The 19,333-nt window shown below is 42.4% G+C and overlaps 4 protein-coding genes across 6 annotated transcripts; 1 reads left to right on the top strand and 3 right to left on the bottom strand.

Moving 5' to 3' along the window:
- Positions 1-463: 463 nt before the first annotated feature.
- LOC105448846 (NADH dehydrogenase [ubiquinone] 1 alpha subcomplex assembly factor 3) lies at positions 464-2,099 on the bottom strand. Of its 2 annotated transcripts, XM_011687663.1 has the most exons (4): positions 1,771-2,099; positions 1,339-1,450; positions 728-1,188; positions 464-569 (listed from the first exon to the last, which is right to left on the bottom strand). In XM_011687663.1, the coding sequence occupies exons 1-3, from the start codon at positions 1,821-1,823 to the stop codon at positions 742-744; spliced, it is 612 nt and encodes a 203-aa protein (XP_011685965.1). In that variant the 5' UTR covers positions 1,824-2,099; the 3' UTR covers positions 464-569; positions 728-741. The 2 variants fall into 2 exon arrangements, with proteins under 2 accessions (XP_011685965.1, XP_011685964.1); XM_011687662.1 differs by having other exon boundaries at positions 491-1,188.
- A 125-nt stretch (positions 2,100-2,224) lies between these two features.
- Positions 2,225-5,898, top strand: LOC105448847. 2 transcript variants are annotated; one of them, XM_011687665.1, is made up of 6 exons: positions 2,225-2,440; positions 3,050-3,768; positions 3,831-3,953; positions 4,029-4,193; positions 4,276-4,440; positions 5,012-5,898. In XM_011687665.1, the coding sequence occupies exons 1-6, from the start codon at positions 2,401-2,403 to the stop codon at positions 5,288-5,290; spliced, it is 1,491 nt and encodes a 496-aa protein (XP_011685967.1). In that variant the 5' UTR covers positions 2,225-2,400; the 3' UTR covers positions 5,291-5,898. The 2 variants fall into 2 exon arrangements, with proteins under 2 accessions (XP_011685967.1, XP_011685966.1); XM_011687664.1 differs by having other exon boundaries at positions 3,038-3,768.
- On the bottom strand, positions 5,887-10,787 carry LOC105448849 (interferon-related developmental regulator 1). Its single transcript, XM_011687666.1, has 6 exons — positions 10,540-10,787; positions 7,769-8,241; positions 7,404-7,657; positions 7,069-7,312; positions 6,731-6,949; positions 5,887-6,656 (listed from the first exon to the last, which is right to left on the bottom strand). Exons 1-6 carry the CDS (start codon positions 10,571-10,573, stop codon positions 6,567-6,569), a joined length of 1,314 nt encoding a protein of 437 aa, XP_011685968.1. The 5' UTR covers positions 10,574-10,787; the 3' UTR covers positions 5,887-6,566.
- A 559-nt stretch (positions 10,788-11,346) lies between these two features.
- Positions 11,347-18,883, bottom strand: LOC105448845 (27 kDa glycoprotein-like). The gene is made up of 4 exons (XM_011687661.1): positions 18,405-18,883; positions 13,488-13,967; positions 12,941-13,100; positions 11,347-12,755 (listed from the first exon to the last, which is right to left on the bottom strand). The coding sequence occupies exons 1-4, from the start codon at positions 18,442-18,444 to the stop codon at positions 12,491-12,493; spliced, it is 945 nt and encodes a 314-aa protein (XP_011685963.1). The 5' UTR covers positions 18,445-18,883; the 3' UTR covers positions 11,347-12,490.
- Positions 18,884-19,333: the final 450 nt, after the last annotated feature.

Raw genomic sequence — 19,333 nt, 5'->3', positions numbered from 1 at the left:
AGTAATGCAAGACACGTCGTTTTTCAAAATTTACGCTTCGCGTGACCGATGATTCAGTAGGCTGTACCTTTAGAGTTATATGCTGCGTCCGCGTGTTTCTTAGGGAATCTCGGAATTCGAGTACATAGCGATTTTTTTTTTAACGCAAACCTCGAAGATTCTCTCTCCATCTTGGCAGTTCGGCGAAAATGCACGAGGCCTTCCTCACGAGGGTTCGTAGAAGCGAGAACGGAGTGTTATTATTCCTCCGTCTGATTTTACAGTCGACAGGATATGGATTGTTGGAATGTTTCGTCAACAAAATGCCAAATGTCAAGACGACGAAATCCTGCCTCTGGGATCTACTGGATTTCCGAACACTCTCGAGGCTAACGACTATTTTATTCGAAGTACGAACCGCGCCGCTGCGCGCAAAATCGTTTTATTATGCGGCGATTGGGCCTCATAATTAATCGCAACGTCGTTTCAACGCACTGACGTGTGCTTGTAGTTTTATTCAAGCGATTTATTCCATTTTCTGTGGCGAAATCAACATTCGTTTCAGTTACTATTTGTTTCTCTTTCTCTTTCTAAAAAAAACCGTTTTATTTTAGACAACGAAAACGAACAAATCTATAATTGTATTGCAATCTTATAATTATCATTTACAGAAGAGTTATTTTTTACACAATATAATACAGTCAAAAATTTAACTCAAATCGTCAAATATATATATATATGTATGTACCTGTACATTTTCTATCATTCTTTTATACTTTTCGTTTTTACACTGTCCGTTTTGATGTTCGCAGCACTATCGGAGTCCGTTATTTGTTCCACTTGCTTGGATTCACCCTGCGGTAGTTTCCGTAGTTGTCTAGGTGCTTTCTGCGGTATCAGTGCCGCAACGACGTATCTGCCCTCCTCGTTGACGAAATTGAACACCGTGCACGCGTTGTACACGGACAGTATTTCCGCGGTGATGCCGATCCTCTGCACGCATTCGCGCAGGCTTTTGAGGTAGGCGAAATCGTACTGATCGTCCATTCCGATGACCAGGAGATCGGGCTTCGGCTCGAGGACGGTGAACAACGAGAGCGACGCCTCGTCTATGTGCCTGCCGGACTTGACGTTCCAGCAGACGGCATGTCTGGGGAAGAGCACCGTTGGCCCTAGCACCCTCACGCCGGTGTTCAACTGGAATCCGAGCTGAAAAGTGAGAAACCTCGAGTTAATATACTCTCGTTTGCCTGAACGTAAAATAATTGACACTTAGCTACTTAATAAGTAAAATAATACTGTTTATTCCACATGAATAAACGGTAAATTCTAGATAAATTAATGGCGCCAAATGGTTACCTGGTCGCAACGGGTCACCAGGAGTCGAGAGCCAATCTCCTTGCTGATGAACGTCACGGTGGTTTTACCAGGTCCCTCGTATGCATTCTTAGCATGCGTAGTGTATAAATTCCTGCCAACATTAGATGTAATTGACAAGTCAGAATACAAAAGTTTGTTTTATAAAAAAAAAGGGGATAAAAGTTTATTATATTTTTCAATAATTTTGAACAGAAAATTGGTCGTTATTTTCGTTCTCTCTAGTATATATATTGACAAATCAATTTCAACAATCATTTCAAACTTCTTTCAACTTAATAAACGTCATGCAACACTCGACGATGTCGAGTTACGCAACAGAGTTCCTTAGCGAAATCTTTTGTTTTCTATTTTTTTTTCTTTTTTAACAATCCGAGCAAACGTGATGTCTCACGTGTCTCGCACGTCACGCACCTGTAACCTCGCAACGTCGGCCTCAGTTGGCATAATCTGCCGATCACGTTCATCGTACTGTCAGGATCTATCCGGAGGCGCGGGTCTACGACGGATCCGAGGTGTAGATCTGCAGCGGCGCAGGTAGATCCAGGTTAGTTTTCACGACAACGTGACATGACGGCACTGTTTACATAGGTTAGGTTCGCGCGCTCCGTTTCTCTCTCTCTCCCTTTGCTCCGTTCTTCTCTCCACCTCCCACTGATGGCGTGGCGCGCGCGAGAAAATTCGTTTTCGGAAATGCGATTTCCACGCCGAGCGCGTTTCCGCCGAAACTTTCCGGCGGCGAGTCGCCGAGACGGGAAGTCGTCGCCGTCCGGGCGACAGTCGGGCGATTGGTCCTCCTCTCGCGACGTTTCCGCGAAGGATCAGCGAGGCGAGAAACGCAGGAGATGGGACCGCCCGCGGGTCAGCTGTGGCTGGCCAGGTGCGGCGATTTAAACGATCGGCATCATGGCGATGCGCGCTCGGCCGCGGCGGGCGCCCCTTCCCGTTTTTTCGGTATATTTTTAGCAATATCGCATATAAATACTCCCGTTGCGAAGAAACGTTATTTCAACGTAACATCGATGAGCGGCGATCGGATCGAAAATGAGCAAGGGCTGCTGGAAATTCGACGAGGAGGACAAAGGTGAGCGCGCGATGTTCTCTCTCTCTCTCCTTCTCTCGCCTCTCTCGCTCGCGCTCTCTCTCTCTCTCTCGCCTCCCCGAGAGAAATCCATGAGAACAATCGATTATTTCGGGCGATTTCGCGGCTCGGAAAAGCCGGATGTCCCTGCGGTTCTCCACGCCAATTTACGTTTCAGATATATGAGATCCCGATCGCTCGTCGCAATCCTTTTCCCCGTTTAAAGAGGCTGACAATTGTACGCTCGTGTTGTCGCGCGTAAACACACGATTTTCTCTGCATAATTGTTCTTTTCTTCTCAACGTAACACCCGAGTAATTCGTGTAAGTGTAACGTATATTACGTGGGGGATGCCGGCGTGTGTGAATTAGTAGATTCACCTCGACGGGATCATTGAAATCCCCTCCCCCGAGATTAATTCGTAATCGGAATCGGACGTTAATAATTCGTCTAAAAATAATTCGCATTCAAGGTAGACACATAAAAATAGGACACGTCGGTACACGAGGAGAGAAAACACGCGAGCGTAGCACGGTACACCGAGCTGTTTAGAAGTTCAATTCTCACGTGGAAGGAATAAAACGAATCTTATCTGCCAAGCCTTGTACATAGATCTGGAGGAGGAGGACACGGAGGAGGATAAGCGGTGCAAGGAGTACAGCGCCTGGGATCAGATACCCGACATCCTGCTGGAGGAGATATTCTCGTATCTGACGATACGCGAGCGTTACTATGCGTCGCTGGTGTGCCGCTCGTGGTATCGCGCCTTCAAGCTGCAAAACGTCTGGTCCACGTTCACCCTGGAGGACACCACCCTCACGCGGGGCAAGTTCAACTACTACAGCGGCTGGCAGTACGTCCTGGATCACATCAGAACGTCCACCTGCCTGAACAAGGTCGGCCGGAACTTCCGCACCCTCGTGTTCGAGCCCATGCTGAACTTCTACAACCTCTACGAGTTCATGAACATGATATCGTGGTACGCCGAGCGGCAGGGCTCGGACAACACGTCCGTGGCCGGCGTGGGTACCTACGTGCGCCGGCTCAAGTTCACCTTTCCCTGCAACATGGCGAACAGGGACGATCCCGATCGGATCCGGGTCTTCGGCACGGGTGGCAAGCTGCTGGAGGCGCTCAAGAGGCTCATGAGGAATCTGCAGAATCTCCGGTGCCTGGAGCTGATAGATCTGATGCTCGAGAGCAACGAGGCGTTGCACCTGATGGACGACATCTGCACGAATTGCACGCAGACTCTGTCGAAATTGATATTGATAAATACCACGCGTTACAATTGTCCGTTACTACACGTAGGAGTCTTCATTAACTTAAACGTGAGTACGTCAAGTACATTTGACAGACAGTTCTTATTAAATTTCATTGAAAACGCTTTCAGGTCTTAGTTATCAGTCCCCAAAATTTGCACGAGGACATAATAGAATTAATAGGCTACACAAAATTAAGGCACCTGCATATTCTGCAGAATCGATATAGTCCAAAGGACACCACCGTACGATTGGTAATTGTAATCTCTGTCACGATTTATTACGATAATCTTCGCATCGAGAGAGATTCATTTGGATTTTTATTTCAGCCAAAGAGGTCGTCTTGGGTCAAAATGAAAGTGAGCAATCCCTATTTGAAAGTGCACTTTGAGATAGAGAGTTTCAAAGCCACGGATATCCTTCTGCCTATGGATTTATTGGAACATAGCGCCATACCGTGTCACAGTATAGTACTGGATAATCCGAACACACAAGTTAGCGAGATGACAATGCGTGATTTTATATCGGAGACGAGGGCAGAAATTTTTCTTCACGCTAAAAATTTATGTTCTACAGATCTCGCCGTCCATGGTGCTCACACACGCAGCGTTCTTCGACTCGACGATACGGGTGTACGCTTTCAAGGGAATAACGAGATACTATCTGCACAGGAGCTTCACCAAGAGATTGGACGAGGCGTTAGTGCAATTCTGCCGAATGTGCCCGAACCTGCATACACTGGTAGCATTTTGTATTTGAATCAAACAAAAAAGGAGCTTGTGACAGCTTTTCTAAAAACAAAAAAAAAACACTGATGTTAACAACGCGACTTTACGATGTGCTGGCATGCGTTCGTACCTTTACACACTTACGAAAGTCTTTCTTGCTAATGTGTGAGTGTAAGTTCCTCCTAACTATTTTAGACTTACTTATCCCCGATGCTGCGCTTTAGTAAATATTCAGACTGTTTTAATGATCTCTACGGGTTTCTCGATCTTCTTGTTTGTAATTTCAAAATAGTAGAAATGCTCTCCTTTCTGCGTTTAGATACAATTAATCGAATAGCTATAATTAAATATGAATCATTCAGAACTCGAATGAATAAAGTCCCAAATTCCTGAGAGATTTGTTTAGATATAATTTCGTATTCAGGATGAACGTAACAAATCATCGACTATCTAGCTTCTCTTTAACGCCTAATATAACAATAACCAATTGTTAAAAAAAAAATAATTAAGACGCTACTGCTCTATCACTGTCCGCAAATGCCTGTCGATTTACAGTATAGTGACAAATGACGCTTCTTCCACAGATGATCCGAGATAAAATATCGACCGCTACGATTTTAGAGATTGTCTCGACCGCGAAATGCTTGCGCTGCTTGTACGTTCGGCGTAACGTAGTCCTGAAGAGATGTGATAGAGCCTGGTCGAAAATTCTGGACCGATCACCCGAGTATTATCGTTGGATCAAGGCAAACAGCCGTAGCTACGAGAACACGGAGAGGGAGGTGTCCAGAATACTGGGTTATCGATGGCACATGTTGTCCGAGAAAGAATTTAAGACGCAAATATTAAATTTGCATATATAGGCCGCTTGTGGAGCGATTTATGTGTGTCACGGTAAAAATATAAAATTAGCAGTTGTATGCATTTACTAGGAAATTTTTATACTAAATTAATAATGTATTAACAAAATTATTCATTTTTATTCTTTACTAAAACTTTAAATATATGTAATTACTAATAGGAGTATACAATTGATAAATTTTGTTTTTACTGTGACACACGCAAGAACCCGCTTGTTTTTGTAATTCTGAAATCTTTTTATATAAGTATTAATTTATTATATTTATATAATGAAATGAGGCTGTAGATTGGTTGCCACGACTGTACGCTTAATATTAGTGATAAGTCTTGTAAATTACGTGCAATGTTATTTTTATGTACCATTGTATTGTAATTGTGATTGTAAAAGTTATTATTGTGGATATATCGAAAGAGATTGAAATGTACTTAATTAAAAAGTTACGTTATTATATAATTTCGTGATTGTTGTACGTTTTTTGTTTTTTAAATGGAATTGACTGTGATCGACATTCTTAACCGCCGAAGATAATGGGATCTGCTAGACATTTATTGGACTGTTTCTGTGGAGAAAGATGTATAATAATAATAAAACAGGCAATTTTATCGTTGACGTTTATCCTTGTATAATCTACAGTTTTTAGTTGACTTAAATATGTCATTACATCTTACATTTAATTATGTACAATGCTAGTAGATATTTCGTACATCTTACTCGTGTATATAGTTATTACTGTTAAATACGAAATAATTCCATGAGTTTACATTACAATCCATTTTTAAACCATCATATGGTTCAATTTATAGCAATTAAAAACATGTAATTTCATCACCGAAACATCAACACGTACAATATATGTCTAAGAGAAAAACAACAACAGTTCAAAAGATCATCAATACTCAAGTTGATAAAAGACCATGTACCGAAATAATTTATATGAAATGCAATCATCGTTACCAACGTTACAATTGTATATACACATATTTCGACTTGTATATATACACACACGTAGACTTTTTCAAATCATTAAATATCACCTAAATAAATATAGTCGTTAAAGCGACGATATGAGTGTCACATGTTCAACATGTTCACATCGACAGAATTTATGCGACGGGAAAGGGCGGTAGCATCACGTGGAACATCTGTATAATTTCGACTCGAGAATCGACTGAGAAAACATCAATTTACGCTATTAAATGTACAGTTACAATAAATTAAGGGAAGAAAATTCAAGTATAGCATTACACTAAAATGAGACAACCAGCGTAGAAGTATGATTATAGCGGTGCTATAGCTGCAGATCGTTTGTCACGATTCTTGTTGCGCTGAATGGTGCGTGCCTTGAACGCGGCCGCGTTCATCAATGTCTGCAAAAAAAAAAAAATAACACTTAGTCATATTATTTAAAACGAACAACAAAGGACTCTTAAGAAATACTTACTCGCTCTAATTTACTCATTTTGAGGGAGGCCGATGGTGGAGGTAGAACTTTGTTGCCGAGGCGAAAGATCTCGCGCAGAAGTTGATTTTCAGCGAGATGAATATTCAAGCCGGGGCCCAGCAGCCGGCAGCAAGCGTTGTACTGGTGTCTCGCGCACCATCCTTCCAAATTCAGAATTTCGTGGCCAAATCTCACATGCATCTCCGGCACGATGTCCTCCTGAAAGCAAAGCGAAATGCATCAACGTCTCTTCATTGTCTCTTGGCATCGGCACGCGTTTTTAAAAGCAAACACGTTTCCCTTCGAGTAAACAGCGTGCACAGTATATAACTATTTACCTCGATGTAACGCAGAATATCTCTAAAATTAGCGCGTTGCTGCTTGCGATCTTTCTTAGCGCGGTACTTGTTCGAATCGGTGGCGAGTTCCTTGAGAATTTCGGTCAGCTCGAGCGCCCAATTCTGCTCGTAGTCGCAGGAGAAATCACGACCGAGTTCGAATATCACCGCCAGCGCCTCGCCGGCTGACAGGCGTACGTCGAGATGCGGTGATTCCAGCAGTTCGCGCAGTCGATTCAGCGAGCTGAAAGAGAGAAAAAAAAATTTTCACGCGTGTTTATCGTCGTTCGACAACCGCGATGTTTCCGCGATTGCTGACGATCCATGGAACTTACGGCATGTAGCTGTTAGTTCTGCCGCTCGCGAGCAAATTGTAGACGTCCGCGGAGGTCATGACCGTCAGAAGCAGGGTCCACGACGAGATAGCTGCCACGTGCAACGCCGCCACGTCCGTGGAGATGTTCGCGATCGCGCCGTTTCCCTTCAAATAGGAGCCCGAGAAGATAGACGACAGTAGCTGCGCGATTTCCATGGTGTCGGTCGCGTCGTTGCCCGACAAGAATTGATTCATGGCCAACGCCCAGCAGCACTGGAATCATTTTATTGAAATGAAAATTCTGTCATTAATGAATACAAAAATAATGTGCATGCAAAAAATTTACAATAATACATCTTGGACTTGATAATTCGTATGGTTTACCTCGGCGCGAGCATGGACAGAAGCTGCATTGTCATTAGCGATGAAGATGAGGGTCGATTTTAGATCCATGCAGATCGTCTCGGCGCTGTCGAAGGCGCCCAACTGGACGCACAGGAGGGTGCTCAATCTGGCCGCCGTCGACTGCTCGTCGCCCCGGCCCTTCTTCAGGGCGCGCTCCACGGCGTCCGTAATGGTCATCTTCCTGTCCTCCACGAAGTCGGGTATGTACTTGACGGCGAAGATGTTCTCTATGTCGTTGAAGCAGACGATGCGGCCCTTCGCGCTCTTCTGCGTCAGACCGTCGATCGCCTCCTTCAGCTCCTCCTCGAACGCCTCCTGCTGCGCGAGCTCGTCCACCTCGTTGTCGTTTGCGTCCTCCAGCACGCTACGATTGTCGGATTGGCCGCTGATCTCGCTACACGCATCATTGTTGATTGAATCCTCATCGGATGTAAACTCAGCTCTTTTTCCACCTGTCGGCAGAGCGCAAAACATATGGTTCAGGCGTATGTCCACGCTGGGCTTTGGTATGCAGTACTTCGTGCGGCTGTGTAGACGCACGTGTGTACGCGTTTCTCTCTTTTAAAACTACTTATGAGTCACGATATGTAAATTATAATTAACAAAAGCTAGAGATGCAAAACAATTCACACACACATATGTTATATATATTTGGCAAGTCATCGTTAAATGGAGTTACGATCCTCACATATATTCGTTAACATGTGACAACTGTGGCCATTAATAAACAGCGATAAGCAATTTTAATATTTTCGAGTTATTAAGAGCGAGAAAATTTCTCAGAAGTCAGCCGAAAGTGATTTGATAATGGCTTATCTCAACGATAGATAAAATACGTTTGGAGTTTGGAGCCTCGTATGTCGATCGGAAGCTACGAAAGTCTATTAAGACAGGGTAATTTTCGAGCCGTGGAAAATAATAACAGCTTCTGAAAGTGAATGCCACGTTACATAACGTGAAATCCACACAGCTGTCTCATTAGCGGGTTTCGGCGCGTGTTCCGGAGCGGATAATTGAAACGTAGGAAAAATCGTAAAAGATTACAACCGCGACAAATTGCGCTTTCTGCTTTATTATATATTTTTTATAAGTAGATCGTATAATCGGTAATTATTTTCTAAAAGTGTATTCAACACACACGTGCACGTGCGCGCGCGTGTTGTCAAGTACATTAAAAAAAAAAAATAATTTCATAATTCTACATATGTGAAAAAAAAACACTCGAACGCGCCGCCGAAGTAATTAAAGTCACTCGTCGCAGAAAATTAAAATAATTTTCAAGTTGATAAATTCGCGATTCTCGAATCGTGCGTTTTTTTTTTCTTTCGGCTGCAAGCCACAAGCTTTATCAACTTGGGAAGATTATAGCTATCGCCGATTCGTCGAGGAAAAACGTTCGAAATCCGCGACTCATCTCAAATGCGCAGTATGGGAACATTAAAAATCTGCAGTTTGAGCCGAGTCCTTGAGGGACTCGAGAGACGAGAGGTAAGAGGAGGTGGGAAGAGAGGAAGGGAGGGAGGGAGGGAGAGGGGGAAGCAAAAGAAACGTCTCGCTTTTCTACGAAAATATTCATCTGGTCGATAGATGGACAAACATCTGAGGAGGGCTACGCACAAAACGTCAATATAAGCCTTGACAACGTGGACGGTCCACCGATTACAGCGGATTGCTACCGATTGCGCAAATTCCTACCAGCGCGCACAATCCCATTGCGATCGTGGCGAGCTGGTATCGAGCGAGTCGTAATACGTGCGAATAAAAATAAAGGGAACGGGAAAAAGAGAGCGAAGAGGTATTTGTTTCGAAATAAAGACACAGAGGCGCGCGCGAGAGAGAGAGAGTGTGTAAAAAAAATATATATACGTATACCCTACGAATCGCACGCGTCACGTATGTATATATATATACCTACATATATATAGATAACATTGTCTCGCTGGTCTCGCAAGACCGAGTATTCGGAGTATTCGTCTCCGACAATTATCGATATCGTGAAAAAAAAAAAACACGTAAAGATGTAACGCACGATTGGCGCACTTCCCGCCCGCACCTCTTAGCTGCTCGCGATATTTCGTATAACCTCTCACGCGGACAATCGCGACGCGTTTTTTTAATCGCGAACGGCGAACGTGCCGCGTATCCTTACGGATCGACATATGTACATGCCTCTCGGACGGAGCTGTCAGCTGCGTTATCACGAGGCCGTCGCGACTGTCGCTGGTATTGTACGCGTGTCGCGCGAGCTCCATGTGCTCCAGGGGCACACGGAGAGGCATGAGAGTCACATGGGAGCCGTGCATCGCTCGTCCGCCATAGCTGGAGGGAAAACCTGCTCGCGCGCCAAAAAGGGCCACGCGAGGGAGACCCGGCGTGACGAGACGACGATGGGTTCGGAAGGGGCGAATCTCGGACGACGAAGGGAGGGAAAAAAAAAGGGGATGCTGAGACGCGCGGCGGCGTTGCGTCGTGACGTAAGTCGACGAAATAAGCGAGACACTTCCATTCCCGGATACGTGAATCATTCGGGGACACACGGACGGACGGACGGACGGACGGAGGCGCGAATCGATAATTTAATAATGTCGAGCGCGCGTCACGTGCGCGCTCCGGAGGATCGCGAGGGCCCTTCCACCCTTTTATCTCCCTCGGACGGCGAGGGCGAGGAGAGGGAAGCTGGGACGGGGAAGTAACGTCGGGCTATCGCGGATATCAAACGCACAGGGGAGAAACCAAAGTCACTCGCTTACCGCACTTTCCTCTTCTGCCCCTTTTGCCTGGCATCGTTCCTCAGCTTGCTTATTACACAATTGGTACTAGGTGAAAGGCTCGATCAAGAGGGTAAATGTCTTGAACTAATGTCTTTCTTTCGTATACTGAATACGCCACGTGAATTTTTCGTTGGGAGCAGACGAAAACTCATTAACATGTTGCGGAGCGTTCAGAACATACACGTCGAGACAGCCTACGGTGGGCTTTCTCAAGTGCACTGATCGTGCTCGTCTCTCTCCCTGCCTGGGCAGCCGTCCGTCGTCAAGCCGAGCGTGCCCGATCCGCCCTCGATCACGGCCGAAGACGCCCGAACTCGCGGATCTCGCGCGCGAGCCAATCGGCGCTCGTGATTCCTAAAGTCCTCCCTAGCTAGGGACTCTAGTGATTCCCGTTAACGTCGCGAAGCTCGCGCAGAATCGCTGGGGATTTAAACTGCACGCGCACCTGCACACCCTAGCTCTGTTTGCGCAGGTGCGCGTCAGCGGCGCGGAATAATTCGGTTTACGTTTACGCGTTAATTACGACGGAATTTCCAATTTCTGAGTCTTAATTGACTGTTCGCGCGGTATTGAAATAAGACGGCGTGTTAACGTTAAAAAAATTATCCTCGTTTAAAAAAATATTATATTTTACATAGAAAACAGAATTAAGCACCTAATTCTCATATTAGAAACATTAACGAGACATGGAAGTTAAAAATGGAAAGAATTTCTGATATGAAAAGTCAAGAATATATGAAAAATCTTCCAATATCTATTTAATGTAACGGATTTAGGAAAGCTCGGTTGTAAATAAGGTACCGAATTTATTAAATACATTGCCTTAACAAAATTATTACAACTTTGGTTCTTAAAGTATGCATTAAGATACATTCGCCATAACATATCGTAATAGTAGTTTTATATTAATTAAACGTCCACGTGTTTGGTTTCTTTTATCTTAATGATAAAAATGTCATGCGAGTTCTAATTAAGTTGCTTTACAAACAATACTGCTTTACCTCGGTCGTACAGTAGTGAAAGCTTTTTACGAGCTAACATCACAATTTGTTCGCGTTTATAAACTATACAATCGAACGTTTCTTTTCTTAGAGAAGCAAATTGTTTTCCAAAAATTGTTTTATAATTAAAGTTTGAATTTGACAACATGATATTTTATTTCTAAAACGAATTTATCTAAACTCTTATCTACAAGATTTTTGGGAACATGTACAAAATGTACAAAAAAAAACACGTAGTATTAAATATTTACTCATATAAACGTAACTCTAATTAATTTATCATATACTTTAATGTAAAATATTTTTAATCTTTTTATAAGAATTATCTCGCTTATTATATGTTTCACTTGCGTAATATAGCAAGTAACAGTTGTAAACATATACATAGAATATAACCACATAAATAATATTCTTACATATAACAGACATAGACGTGTAAAAGATATAGCAATATATTTATATATTTCACAGAATCTTGATGTGAGTAGCCATTAAGATGATTAACAGAAAGAACAGAAACTGCTTTTAATACAAAATATTAAAATTTTGAATGTTCAAGAATTTTTCATATTAATCAATAAAATAAAAAAAACCAGCATTATTGAATGCAACATAGCTTGCATATTAATATGTACATTAAATTACAAATAGTTATATTTTTATATTTAATTAATAATTATTACTCTCGTAATAAGTATATGTCTATGCCAAAAAAAAAAAAAGAAAATTAAATCTTATTTTGTAAAAAATGAAAATAAAAAATACAATTAGAAAAAAGCAAATAATAATTGAAAACATATCCTTTGTGGCTATGAATTATTTTTTATATTTACAGTTTTCCGTCATATAAACTTTCATATGTCTCTATTCGTCGCGTGTCCTCGCAATATTTGGAATATGTCTTAAAGCTTCACAATGTACTTACATTGTTATATGGATAAGGCTACAACATAATAGCTTGCTACAAAAGATAAAACAATAGACAGAATCGCTGTGGTAGAAAAAACGCCCACGCGCGAAGCGCTGGATGTGGACTGTGTACCGGTAGCAGCGGCGCTTTCTGCGTTGAGTAAGTTCTCGCAGGGCGTCACTCTCTTGATGAAATTGAATATCGAATCCATTATGTTCGCAGGCGTGGGATCCGCACAGTGTTCCAATTCCGCCACAACGCAGGCTTGGAATTTGGTTATGTCCCTGCGTGACGCATCGAGCAAATATAAGTTTTTTTCCCTTTCCGCAGAGAAAGATATGTAGGAAAATATCGATTTTAAGTATTTTTAAACTTAAACCATCAAATATGCGAGATTCTTAATACGAATGTTCAAATTATATCAGGAACAAAAGAAAAGGTACGAATTCGTGAAATTTGCGCGGCTCACCTGCATTCTTTGGTACCGAAATGCAATGACGGTAGACTCTCCATTAAATTGTTACTGAAATCAGTTTTTGGTATGTAACCACTAAACGTACGGTTGGCACAATCCTGAATCGCTTGCTGTTTTGATTGGTAGCACTCTGGTCCTCCAGCCGATATGAAAACTGCAAAGATAAAATAACGTTAGCAACACTCGCGAATACATCTCGCAAAGGTGTCTCTAAGAAGCGTCTAAGTATAATATCAGTAGAAAATAATTTAAAGGGAATAAGCTCCCGAAAACAAATCAAATATTAAAATAGAGGCCTATGGGAGCCAACAACACGAGTGTTGGTGTGGTTAAATATTGTAAAAAAATTATTACACACCAACAACACCCGTGTTGGCTCTGCTTTAATATTTGATCACTATAAGAAAACCTTCAAAAAGCTTCTTTGGAAAGTATAACTTTTAAGGCCCTCTGATTTTAGAGACTTCTTCTAGACGCTTCTTACAGGAATTTCGTGTCATCGATGTATCATAAATAAAACTATCACGGTTCATATACATACGGGCGATTCGATCTCCCTCCTTGTAGCAGACAAATTCGAGCAGCGAGTCGGTTATGTTCATCACTATTTTCTTGTTCTCCCTCTCCGTCTCGTCTAGACATAGCTCCACCGTCTGCGTGAAATTGTTGACGCAAGCCCGCAGAGTGGAGCGCTTGTTGCAATAGTTCTTGAAGACGATATCCAAATCGCCGGTCGGCTTGTACTTCTCCATCTCCGCCTGGAGCTCCGTGATGTTGATGAGCGACTGAAGGCACTGCCCCATCTCAATTTGGGCGCGTTGGGCATTGTCGTACGCGTCCGGTCCGCCGTTCTTCGTGCACTTCTCTCTGAACAGATTCTTGGCCTGCTCGATGCTGGGCAGCGCCGACGTGTTGAGGTTCTTCAATTCCGGGATGTCGCCCACCACGCTGCCGACCTGTTGCAGCACGTCGTCGGCGGACGGCGTATTCTCTTGCGAATGCGTACACCCAACAATAATACCTGAAACGAGGAAACGCTTTTAGCTTATACAGTTATATGGAAATATCTTTTCCTTTAAGACAGATTATCATTTAAATGAGTCACCTCATCTTTTATTCAACGTCGAAGAAAAAGTAACAATTAATTTTAGAAATGCCTATTAAAAAATATTTTTCTTTTCACATGCTTTTCATATTGTATCGTAAAGAGAAATCTTAGTCGTTATATTCTTACAAAGTAATCGCGTGTGCCTTTTTTCAATTGGGATTACACAATACATGATTACGATGGTGATGTTGAATATGTTGAATACCTCACGGGTTTTTTTCATAGCGGTTTCGAAATCGTGATTTGCACTTACTTGGCAAACTGAATTTCTTGGCAAAATGGCAGTTTAATGTCGTAATGATATAAATTGTAATGAACCGATGTTCTAAAAACCGCAGTAAAAATGCAGATTAACTACCGGGAGCTATATACGTTTTACATATTTGCTGATTGATGTTTTTCTGGTTATCGTTCGCAACGACCTTGCATTAGCGCAATTTTTTGCAATAGTTTCAACACAATTCGCAGGCGCACGACTTATCCCGCAAATGATATGATGCGATGTACAAAAGTATATACTAGTAAAAAAAAGTTTCAGGAAGAATTTTCATTTTTTCTTAGCGAAATCGATGAATTTTTTCACTGAATTGTCAGCGACAATTTTTTTTCGTGCGAAATACTCCGTGCAATTCCCAGGTTTAATTTTGCTAACACTACGATGATATTTATTAAAAAGTTACGTTACGTAAGTGTAAGTAGTTCTATGCAGCCACGAGCTTCTAATTAATCACGCACGAAAGAATTGTTCATTAAATGTAGGCGAGATAAAATATTAAACCACTGTTGTGTACTTATTTAACAGCCTTTAATTCTCGATATTAAATTCGTAGCTATATTTTTAATTTTTTTTTTAACAAGCTTATCCAAATCCTGGTTTCTCCAAATTGTATCTTCGAATCCCTCACGCGGTTATTAGATTTTATCCCGCGAGTTAGTGAATTGTTAAAATAATAACTACAAGGCTGCAGTTTCCCTATATAGGCGAGATAAAATATTAAACCATTGTTGTGAATTTAACTACTGCCTTTAATTCTCAATATTAAATTCATAACTATATTTTTAATTTTTTTTTAAATAAGCTTTTCTCCAAATTTTTTCTTCGAATCCCTCACGCGGCTATTAGATTTTGTCTCGCGAGTTAGTGGACAGTTCCGATAATAACTGCAAGGCTACAGTTTCCCTCTGTTTGCAGCAAGCTTCCTGTAAAGCTCCCTTGAAATGCGTCATCCGTGGACTTTGTATCCGTATTATTCAGCCTTTCAACGAATGAAGTCTTATCTTACTCCCTTGTATGTTGTAGTTCTTGCAGGAAACGTTTCGCAATGGAATGCTGTCGAACTGATCGTCGTACCGGCCTTGAACATCTCTCTCAAATTTTCGACGGATGCTCCGATTCGTCGATCGATTAATTAAAATGCATCGACGAAGCCGCCGTCGTTTTTTTTCTCTCTTCATCGCTGTATGACATTTCGTATAAAGGTATTCTTCAGATCGCCACGATGAGTAATACGATTTCATTAAACTATATATGTGGAGAATGAGCGTAGTTTTGAAAGCGAACAAATGTGTTTAAAAATCAATGAATCATAGCGGAAAAATAGAGAATAATTTTTTCCACGATTGATCTACAAAATAACTGAGCAGCTGTCAAAACATTCACGCTTATCAGTGTACTAGATTTCGGTGACAGCTGATAAACTTACACTGAGAAAAAAAAAGTGTAAAATCAAATGAATATTTCTTGATTCAACTATACTTGGCGATCACGGGCTGCCAAATGAATATTTGTTAATTCACAAAAATATGTGAATATCAATGTTATTGATGTATGTTTAATTCAAAAACATATATATAATTGAACCAAAGAAAAACTGTCAATAAAACGCATTTAATTGTTTCAACAACTTTTTTTTCTCGGTGTAGAGAATCTTTTTAGGCTGACAAAACAGTGTTTTCTTTCCATTGTATTTGAAATCTAGTCACGTCAAAGGTGTCCTGCCGTCTCATCTCTAACAGAAAATACAAAACGCATTGCGTAATTCCATTCGTCGAACCTGAAGATCCTGAAGCGTAATTAAAGTGTAGTTTTTTTATCAATGTACTTCCGTTGGAAAAGAAACGTGATCGGTATTAATTTCAGAGAGATATTACACGCATTACGTCAGACAAACGTCTTCTACTGTTCCACGCGGCGCGATCCAACATTTATTTTCCATTTCACGATATATCGTTAGTTTTTTACGCAGGTGTCGTGGATTCGCTGACGGCGGCAAATAGCTCATGTCCCGATTGTTCCTCACGTGTCGCACCTTTTTGTTTACTAAATGATAAGTATTGTAACGAGCGACTATTAATAGTTGGACACATCGAAGATAAATAAGATAAATAAGGCAGATACCCGGTGTTTGCCGATGTAATGACAAGGTCCAAGCATTTAAATGCGTGATCATCGGGCAAAGTGCGTCGATTACATTGTGTTAAAAACTTGCCCGATCAACGATCGAATGTCGTTATCGTGAGCCAATGACGATCTGATCGAAAGCGATAAGAGTAAAATTCAATAGCAGGATATACGTCACGTATAATAAATAATAAAATTGTAGTCGAGATAATTATACTGAATAATAACGAGCCGCGCGAGTACTATACTTATATAATTAATGTATATGTCCGACAGGTTGTGAAGCACGCGTAATGTACGTGGCGTCGTATGTATAATTTCGCAATTCGAGTATCATCCACTATTTGCACCATTTTTTTTTTTTTTTCGAAACTTGTAGAAATCGCGCGCTTCTTAACTCAGAGGAAATAATTTATACAATCGAATCACTCAATCTCGACGATGGCTATATGATCGTAATTTCAATTTAAATCGAGGTCAACAATTTTATATTCAATGCATAATCGAATGTAATGCGATTAATGCGCCCGTTGCGAGGAAAGATCAGATGCTGCTGTTGGTAGTCGATTACAGATTACGTCATCGCAAAAGCGCGCCGTATGTGACCGGCATATAATTAACAATTAAAAATTACGATAACTACGGCCTGCCTTGCGAAACACATTCCGTCCAGTGGGACAGTGTAATCTGGCGAATCACGCGCGCAAATTTGCCAAAATATCCGAGTCATTGTAAGATCCGCCGAGTTGTACTTACTGAAAGACCAGCACGCGAGAAATTTGCGAGTTTCGATTTCAAATTTTACGAAGAGATTTCGTTTCGCCTCGTCTTGTCGTATTTAGGTACAGCGTTTAATAATATACAGCGGAACTGACTTTTGACATCTGATTTATAAACCGGCGCTATAGCAACATTGTTTTTTTTCGCGACTATCCCCCTTCGCGATTCGTCTGCCGACGAAAACGCTTCAACGTGCGTTCGCACGTTGGAATTCGAATTTTTTTTCTCCGAGTTTCTTGAGACTCTCCACAATTTGAATCTCGTGCAGCGTAACATCGTAAAGGAAATTTTCTGAGAGAGAGAGAGAGAGAGAGAGAGAGAGAGATAAACGCTTTCTCCTAGAAACATATACATTTTTTACAGGTCAGGAGAAACATTTTAAATAAACTCAAAGAAACGCACGCAGGATTTTTCAGATTTATAATGTTTACAATAGCCTTGAACGTTTTGCGTACCTCACTTTTCGTATACACAGATAATTTTCCCGCTCTTTGTCCAGCATAAATATTGCATAATAACAAGTTCACAGTTTTAATTTTCACGTTCAATCCTAAGCTGTCGCTTTTGTGCGACGTAGCAAAATGATATGTACGTGCGTCCGATTTCCTGTTCTACAGGGTGCTCTTCAGAAGGCATTAGAAATTTAATCCGGCTTCCTCGGCTTCCCGGAATTTCTCCGGATGACGCTTATCATTGCTTCCGATAGGTAGTCGCAACTTTCTCGGTTTTACCGCTCGGTTTACATACTAATTACGCTATCAAGCGACTTTCTTACGATCTCGAATAGAGCTCGTTAAACTGTGCAAAACCACCGTTAACAAGATGATTCGATAATTTAATAATGCCCCGGATTTTTTTTCAGAGGGACACCGCGAGAAATTTTATTTCTCGCGGATTATACTTAATTGTTCCACGATTACGCGAGAGATACCCGATGTACTGTATCTAACACGAGCAACAGATCTGTATGCCTAACTAAAAAACGTGTCAACAGCGATGAGATCAGTGAAAAATGACTTATCTGTACCGATTGCAAGAGGCTGCAACACGTCGCACTGGCAGCGTGCCGAGCGGGATTCGGAAACGGAAAGGAGGACGGGGGGGGGCAGAAAAGGGGAGGGATTTGCAAAACAGATATACACAAATTGACAAAATTAGCTGAAACGTACCGAGAAGCAACGCTACGGCGGTGAACGTGGTGCACTTCATTTTGGTAATTGCGGATGGTCCTCTTGTCGAAGGGGGGCACACAGAGAAGGGTTACTGCAGGTTACGGTAGGGTACTGCTGTCCCCGCGGCGCGGCACGGCTGAAGCAGGCTGGGGTTCACAACAGAACGAAGCAGGGAGTTCACGCGCGCGCACGCACGGATCACGCACTCGCACGTGTAGTAACTCTTCGCGCAGCACAATGTACAGCGAATGCACCGTTCCCGCGGGCCGGCCAGTCCACCTATTAGTGACCCGATCCTTTATTACGGACGAGCGAGCCGTGTCCACACGGCCAGGCCTGGAAACAATGATCAGAGGAGGGGTAGAACTGGTAGGAGGTGCAGGGGGAGGAGGGAGCGGCGAGACGAGAGGCGGACTAAGAGAGATAAGGACCGAACACGCGCAAACCCACCCTCCACGACGGTCGCTCTGCAGCCACTGAACGCGCTCGGCGCGCGTGCGCCGCTTTTATCTACGCGCGCGCCACCTTGCGTCCGCACGACGTACGAGGGAGGCACGTTCGGATTACCATTCGAGTGCTCCTCAGGTCACTCACACTATTCTTGTTCAACAGTCGGTAAACAACAAGGATGAAACGATACGTGGACGCCATGGCAGTACGGCACTCGAGTGAGTCCAGTGAGAAATGTCAAATGACGAATCCGAACGCGTCCAAGAGTACGGAATTTTACCAGCTGAACCGCGACGAAGGTTCTCGTCCGTAATTTGCCGCAGGAATTTCGCGTAAACTGGGTCAAAGTGTTGCATACGGAGACGAAGCTCGGCGTTAAATATTCAGCGTTACTGCAGGTTTCCGTCGCTCACAATAAGCGTTACATTTTGACGATGGCGAGTCCAGATTGCAATAATGCATTATATGTGCAAGCG

Source organism: Wasmannia auropunctata, unplaced genomic scaffold (assembly GCF_000956235.1).
Source record: "Wasmannia auropunctata unplaced genomic scaffold, wasmannia.A_1.0 LD336078.1, whole genome shotgun sequence".
Lineage (NCBI taxonomy): Eukaryota > Metazoa > Arthropoda > Insecta > Hymenoptera > Formicidae > Wasmannia > Wasmannia auropunctata.
The sequence above is the reverse complement of the archived record's forward strand: the minus strand, read 5'-3'. Positions and strand labels throughout refer to the sequence as shown.